Source organism: Alligator sinensis, unplaced genomic scaffold (genome assembly GCF_000455745.1).
Source record: "Alligator sinensis unplaced genomic scaffold, ASM45574v1 scaffold752_1, whole genome shotgun sequence".
NCBI classification, from domain to species: domain Eukaryota; kingdom Metazoa; phylum Chordata; order Crocodylia; family Alligatoridae; genus Alligator; species Alligator sinensis.
In genome coordinates this window covers 2,354,743-2,362,017 of record NW_005842000.1, presented here as the reverse complement: position 1 = coordinate 2,362,017, position 7,275 = coordinate 2,354,743, and the positions used below count along the sequence as shown (strand labels likewise).

Sequence of the window (7,275 nt, the reverse complement as noted above, 5' to 3'; positions counted from 1 at the left end):
GCGCGGGGGCGCCTGGGAGTTGGAGTTCGCTCCGCGCCGGCTGCTGTGGGGGGAGGGCGCGAGCGGACTACAGACACCCGGAAGCGCTGGGCCGCGCGGCACCCTGGGGGCTGTAGTCCAGAGCCAGGCTGGGATTACATGGGGTGCAGGCACCCCAGAGCCAGGGGTGGGGTTGCAGGTGTGCAGGGTGGTACTTCAGAGCCAGGCTGGGGGTACAGGGGTGCAGGGGGAGGTACCCCAGAGCCAGGGTTGGAGGCACAGGGGGTGCAGGTACGGGGGGGATAGTGGGGCAGGCACCCCAGCACCAGGGCTGGGGGCACGGCGGGCAGGCAACTTGGAGCTAGGGCTGGCACACGAGGCAGCAGGCCTGCAGCCCCACACCGTGCACCTACAGCACGGGTGCTAGGACGGCGGGGCTGGGAGGGTGCTCTGCCCCATTGCTAGGCAGGGGGGATGCTGCCTTAGCGGCGGGCAGGCAATGCCTGTTTGTCCGTCCTTCCCCGCACGCATGAGGCTTGGCAGAGCCCTGCAGCGAGAGGCTGTCACATGAGCGGGGTTATTCTTAGACAGCCGGGTGTGCCTGGCGCAGCGGTGTGCGCCGAGCAGGGCCGACCGTGCACAGCTGAAGCTGGGGTGCCCCCAGGTGCTCGTGGATCCCACGGCCTGACCAGGCCATTACAGCCACCTACTAAAGGCCAGGGAATGTCACCCGCAGGCGGCTCCCTTGGTCCGAGCCCTCCTCACGTAGGGTCTCTTCCACGGGGACGCAACAGATGCATTAAACAGGAGAGCACCGTGACACACGCACGGCCCAGGAACCGGGCCCCAGACACACCTGCTCCCTCCCTTCTCGTCACACAAGGGGCAGCTGCGGAATGAGCCATTAATAGCCTGGGTGGCCGAGAGGGGCAGGGAGGCTGTGTGCAGGGGCTGCGGTGTTCCCAGAGCAGCTGCCGCGCTGACGGGGCATTTGCTTCTGCACATTCCTGGCCCTTCATAGTCACATGCTTCCCCCGTGCCTCGTGCCTTCAGAGAGCCAGGGAGTCTTGGTTCAATGGCTGGAGCTCTGCCCGGCCCCATGCTCACGTAGGCGCCCCCCCCGACCCTCCCCGGGGTAGAGCGCAGCCTGCACTGGCTCCCAAGCGCCCCCCGAGTCACGTGTCCCCGTGAGTCCGCGGATATCCTGGGCCCAGAGTCCGTGCATCTTGTGTGCGGGGGGAAAGCTGGAGGATGGGCAGCTGCACAAATGCCGGCCAATTGCTTTCCAAGCCTTTGTAATCCTGCAATCAAAGAGGGCTTTAGTGGCGGTTCGCTGAGCTGAGGCGGTCCCACTGGGCGTGCGGCTGGGGAGCTGCTGCGTTAATCCGTGGCTGCGGCTCTGGGATTTATTCGGGGGGAGGTGGCAAAAAAAGACCGTAGAAAATAGAAGAGGGTTTTGCTCTGCACTAGATCTGTCCCCGAGATCTGCCCTGGCTTTGCAAGGGGCCTCCCATGGGGAGTGAACTGCTGGCAGTGCGACTTGGCTTTGTCCTGGCAATCTGATGCACCGTTTCCCCTGGAGAAGGGCTCAGGCCACAGCCATCAGGGCAAAGGCCCTGCTCTTCCGCCCCGTGACTTTGCTCTGGGGAAGTATGCAGGACACTCGTTTCCCACCTGCCTCGTCACCCGCAACATCCAACTTCAGCAGACAAGCAACTTGTTGTTGCATCTCTCTGTTGGCATCACAGCTGGCAAGGTCCGGGTGTCCTGGGCTGCAGCCAGGCCTGGTGGGGGGCTCGGTGGGGAGCCTGCTCACTGCTGGCCCATGCTTTGCCTCGTGCTAAATGAGCTTGTGCCAATGTAGGACCCAGTGCTGGATGCAGTCCCTGCCCGGCAGACCCTGGGACCTCACTACAGACTGTCCACAGGCATCTGCTTGGAGGACCAAGGCCACAGAGACTGGCCTGGCCACCCGTGGAGCTAGGCAACTCTGCCAGAGGAGTAAGATCTTGTGCAGTGGCCAAACCCGAATCTTTCTCCTGCCTGGGAGCGTTTGCATGTCTCCCCTGGACTCTGTGAGCTATGAAGCTTCCCCTCTCCAGCCTCTCTCCTCTGATGCTCATCTTCCCAGCTCCCACCCCAGGACAGGGGCTTGGCCAGGCTGGACATGCTGCAAAGCCGGCTCCAGGCTCTGTTCCTGGAGGAGCTTGCTTTGCAGGACCTCACCCCTGCATCTTTCGGCAGCCAGGAGAGGTTTCCCGTGACAACAACTCCCTCCAGTGGCTTCCGGGAAGCTTTCACGCACACGTGAGCCTGATGCCGGGATCAACAAAGGTGGCCGAGTGGCCTCCAGTCCCATGGGATACACTGACCAGGGTTGACCTTGACCCAATCAGTCAAGGGCAAAGGCATCCATTGTACACCAGAGAAGTTGGGTGTTGGTAGCTGAAGGCAGGTGGGTTTCTAGGGTGACTCTGATCCTTTCCTTCTGCTCCCCAGTGGGTATTTTTATCCTGTTAAAATCAGCCTGTCACACCCTGCCAGACCTCTGGTTACCCAGACAGGCCTGGTAAGCCACGCCGGAGACCCAGGCAGGCTCACAGGGCCCATAGCACTTCAGAGAAGGATGCCCCGTCTTACCTCTTTGCAATGCAACAAGCGCTCACGTGGCTCCGGGGCTGCATCCGGCCCTTCTGCGTCCTGTCCCTGGATGTGCGAGGAGGTGGTAGTGGCTCTCTGGACCTAGGGTCCCCTCACGTAGCCCACTCTGTTCTGTGCACGATGCTGCATTTGTGTCGGGCAGGCATGGGTTGACCCCTACGGAGGCCGAGACCGGTGTGTGCTCTGGCTGGTGCATGGTCTCTGCACCGTGGAGACGTGAGTGAAGGGAAGTGGGCTAACTGCTTTGTCCAGGGGGTGTTACAGCCACACAGATGCTCCATTCTCCCTCCTTCCCATAGCACCAGGGCCCCTTTCCTATGCTGGGAGGAAAAGCCCGTTTTTACCTACCCCAAACCCCGCAGCCGGGACCCTCAGGGAAGGGGGAGAAGCAGGAAGGGCTGATTTTGCAGGAATCTTACAGCAAATGCGACAAACTCACTCAGGCCAAACTGCAAAAAGAAAAAAAAATCAATAACCAATTTATTTGATACAGCTGTTTTTAATACATACAGTACATAGAGTTACCCCTTCTAGGTGCTCAGTGGCGCTGTTATTCATATTCATTTATTACAGTACTCTCAAGCGGAGGAGTGGTCAACGATTAACAAAAAGAACAGATCATCACAAATTTGGAGTGTAGTATAAGATAGTTTACCGGTAAAACAATTTAATTTTCTTTTTCTTTTTTTTCTTTTTTTTTTTTCTTTTTTGCAAATAAACACTTTTTAATATATATATTTATATATTTATATATATGGTTACAAGTGATAAATTGAAAATCTTTTTTTCTTTTTCTTTCCCCAAAATACACATATGCACTAATAACTGGCGTCGACAAGAAACATTCGGGTATGCCGTGGGATAGGAGCCACCGAGAGGAGAACGGGAAGAAAACAAGCTATCCCAAACCGTCTGCATTGCTGTGTGCGAGTGTCTCGCGATGAATGCAATTCTTGTACCCAGTTGAGGTGTGTCGTCCTCAGCGGTGGCCCAGTGAGGAAGGACTCCCCCACCCAGCGGTGCCAAGGAATGACCAGCCACTGATTTTCTCCGTGTCCCCTAAACAGTAATAGTTGCTGCTGCAGTAGATACCGGTTTTCAGGCGCATTGCAAGGGGACTCAACGGTATCTCGAAAGGTGGAAGATAGTTAAGCTCCAGGCTGGAGTTGTGGGTTCAGGTGGGACGCGGGCCAGGTTTTCAGTGCCTCGGAGGAGTGTGGGTCTGGACGGGGCTGCCCCCCCGTGTGTGACACCTGGCAGCCCTTTACGATGCCCAGCTGCGCTTTTACGGTCAGGATTTCCAAGACGTGATGGCATATGCAACGGGCGGGTGTAGCAACCAGGACCCCATGCAAAAGGACCGGTAAGAGCGTGTCCTGCTGGTCCCAGGAGCGGTGCACCGAAACAGGCTGAAACCTGGCCCTTGGCTTAGCCCGACAGGCCTGAACAGCTTGTCTGGGGTGTGATGGCCTTGTCCTCCATGGCACGGGGATCCAAGCCCAGGGGAGGTTGGGAAGTCGAAGGTCAATGAGGATTTGGAAACCTGCGCTTTCTACGGTGGCAGCTCAGCTTTAATGGAGTGGGGCTCTTGAACCGTACGGCTTCAGTGCCCCCCACCCCGGGTTACCTGTGTGCTGGCACGTGATTTGGGGCCCAGCTGCCCTATGGTGCCAAGCAGCATATTAGAAGGGCCGTGGGGGAGCCCGGTGGCATCAGCCGAGCCCCGAGGCTCGTGGGTCCTGCTCTGGGTGACCCTATGGCTTGGATGTGGTTATTGCACAGACTCGAGTCAGAGGAGTGACAGCCACAGCCACAGATCACGGGTCGGCCTCCCGCGCAGGGACCCAGGAGCTCCTAACCCTCCACCCTGTCCAAACACAGGGAGGAGGCTGCAGCCAACACCTGGCTGGCTGCCTCCCTCGCCGCGGCAGGGGGCAGGCACTGCGGCATGAGGCTCACGGCACGTTCAGCAGAGCTGGGGGGGACAAACTGGCATTGGCTTGTGTGCCCGGGTGGGAAACGGGCTCCAGTCCTGGCAGGGCTATTGCCTGGTCTGAATACCTCTCCCTGGCAAGACTCTTCCTAGCTTCCAGAGGACTGACGATGCATGGGGAGCACAAGATCAGCCCCCCCTGCCATTAAATGCCTTGGCCTACAGGACAGACCATATCAGCAAAGACTGAGGTATGTGGGCAGGGATGTACCCCTGCTCCGAGACCTTCCTGGACACTGTAATGCTCTCAACTGAGACTGGGTCAACTCCACCTGAAGTGGGTCAAGTCACAGAAACAAGTCTGACTCTCCGATTTCACTCCCGTCCTTTCAAACCAAACTGCTACATTTCTCCCTTCTCATCTCGACATGTATCGGGAAGGCATAAACGACGGGAGGATGGAAGGATCATCAGGCTAGTCTCGGTCTAATATTTAGGAAAGGGTTAATGTTTCCTGGGGAAACAGGGATCGGGGTTGGATTCCCCTGTTAGTCTGCAGGGCCAGGGTATTCTTTGCAGTGCTGCATCGCTGCCTGGGCACCTGTGCATCCCTTCCAGGTACCCCAGATCCTGCCTTTATTTTAAACCCTGGTTACCTAGATGTGCCAAACAGGCTCCACTTTTTACCTGGCCTCTACATGCTCTGATTGTCTGTTCAAAAGCTACCTGGCTGCAAGGAAAGTAGGATTTCAACCTGGGAGGAGCTGTCGGCCAAGATGCCAGCTCTAGGGCTGATGTATAATACTTCCGGCGAGTCATGTTTTCCACTTTTAATCATTATCTTTCCTCTGATCAAAGGACAAGTGTTTGTGAACTTTGCTTTGCTTAAAGTCCATCCCCACAGCTCATCCTGCTCATAGGCCCAGCCCTGCCACGGCCCCCCTGGATTCAGCTCAGCACCACCAGCAGCTGCTTGACTGGTGATGCTAGATTTTATGGCTAGATACGGGGAAAGCCTCCTCCCCGTGTCCCGTCTCATAGAGGACGGGGACAGGGACGGGTGTCTTGCATCGGGGTCTCTAGTGTGTGAATCCCAGGGGTTTCTGTCCAGATCTGGTGCTTGGCTGTGCTCTGCCGGATACCGGTAATGGGGGGCATCCCCCAGTCCCTAACCAGAAGCCTGTGACCCCGCGTGGGGGCTGGATAAGGACCTGACACCTCTTCCAGGGAAAAGATGCACATGGACTTACACAGCATCAGCTCAGGCCCTGCTAAGCCGGGAGATGAAGGCGCCACGTGCTCCGTGCACGGGGGCAGAGGCACCCTCCTGAAGACAGGAGCAGCTCAGATGGCGTAAGCGGTGCCACCGTCCCTGCGCACGCTCAGGCCACAGCAGCCAGCGGACCTTGTCCCCAGGCTGCTCCAGGAAGGAGCGTCCTACCGAAGCCAAAGGCTTCTGGAGGCTGCACAAGCTCCCACGTGGTCCCCTTGCGTTCTTCCCACGAGAATCTGCTTTGAACCAGCCGAGCCTGGGCGCGATTCCCGCAGCCCAAACAAGCCAACGCCGGTGCCCCACCAGCTCCGGGAGCAGTAGGCCTGGACACAGGCTGAGGCACTCGATGAATGCTTATAATCTGCTCAGCTGCCCCCTCTCTGAGCCCCTGCCAGCCTGAGCATGCATCTGCATGGAGAGGGAAACTGAGGCAGCAGAGACCAGCCCTGCCTTCAGCCTTTAGGCGAGGGACCGCGTCTGGCTGAGCTGGGAAATGTTCTGCTTTAAGAGGCTTTGCAGCAAACATCAACCCTTGGTGAGAAACCGAACACATCCAGTGCCTGAAAACCTCCCCGATCACCGAGGCACAGGCATGAGGGAGATCAGCAAGGGGAGTGGGGGCTGCAGCTCGAGAGGCAGCTTCTGCTACCCTCTCGTGCCCAGCTCTTCCCTGCCACGTCTCACAGCAGGCTGCAAATGGACTGCTATCCCCACTCTACAGACGGGGAAGACTGAGGCTTGGGAAGGCATGCCCAACATTGCACAGCAAACCAGTGGCAGTCAGGAGCTGGATGCAGGCTTCCCCAGCTCAGAGTACTGCACAACTGCACGCGACTCCATCTCTGGCTACAGGCACCCGGCCAAATCCATCCTGTTCACATTAGGCACATGCAGCCGCCATGGCACAAGGACCTGGCAGTAACCAGGCTGTCACTACAGAGAGCTGGCAACCTCACCACTTGCACTTAATCAGTTGGAAACAACGCACCTGGGCTGGCTGATGCCCCCAGAGGACTTGGACCCCGGTACCTGCTGCTGAGCGCGAAATCGCTCTCTGTTTGCTCGTTTCCTAACGACCAGCCCCTGTTGACCTGGTTCCCCTAGAACCCGGAGAGTCCCACTGCAGCCAATTAACACCCTGCCCGTGTAGCAGGTGCAAGACCCAGGGTGAAGCAGCAGCCTGCCCCCCCTCCTCCCCAGCATGCAGAAGGGCCGGGTGTTGTCGAACAGTCGCTGACACACCGACAGCAAATATACGACGATTTGAGGCACGGCAAGGATTGGCTGAGCTGGAGCCGGGACCCTGACCCTGACCCTTGGGTCTGGCCATGCCTGGGGCAGGGCAGGTTAATGCCAATCTTCTACCTTCCTGGTCTGGGCACTGGCAGTCCTTAGAGCAGCCCAAGGGCTCCGCTGAGTTGTGCTCCCT

At 58.1% G+C, this 7,275-nt stretch overlaps 1 protein-coding gene across 1 annotated transcript in view; it reads right to left on the bottom strand.

Moving 5' to 3' along the window:
• The window catches only part of UCKL1 (uridine-cytidine kinase 1 like 1), a 36,953-nt gene extending 33,918 nt beyond the window's left edge, over positions 1-3,035 (bottom strand). The window contains exon 1 of the mRNA XM_025201683.1: positions 2,620-3,035. Within this exon, the coding sequence (XP_025057468.1) occupies positions 2,620-2,663 (44 nt within the window). The 5' untranslated portion in view covers positions 2,664-3,035. The remainder of the gene's footprint in view (positions 1-2,619) is intronic.
• Between the last annotated feature and the right edge of the window lie 4,240 nt (positions 3,036-7,275).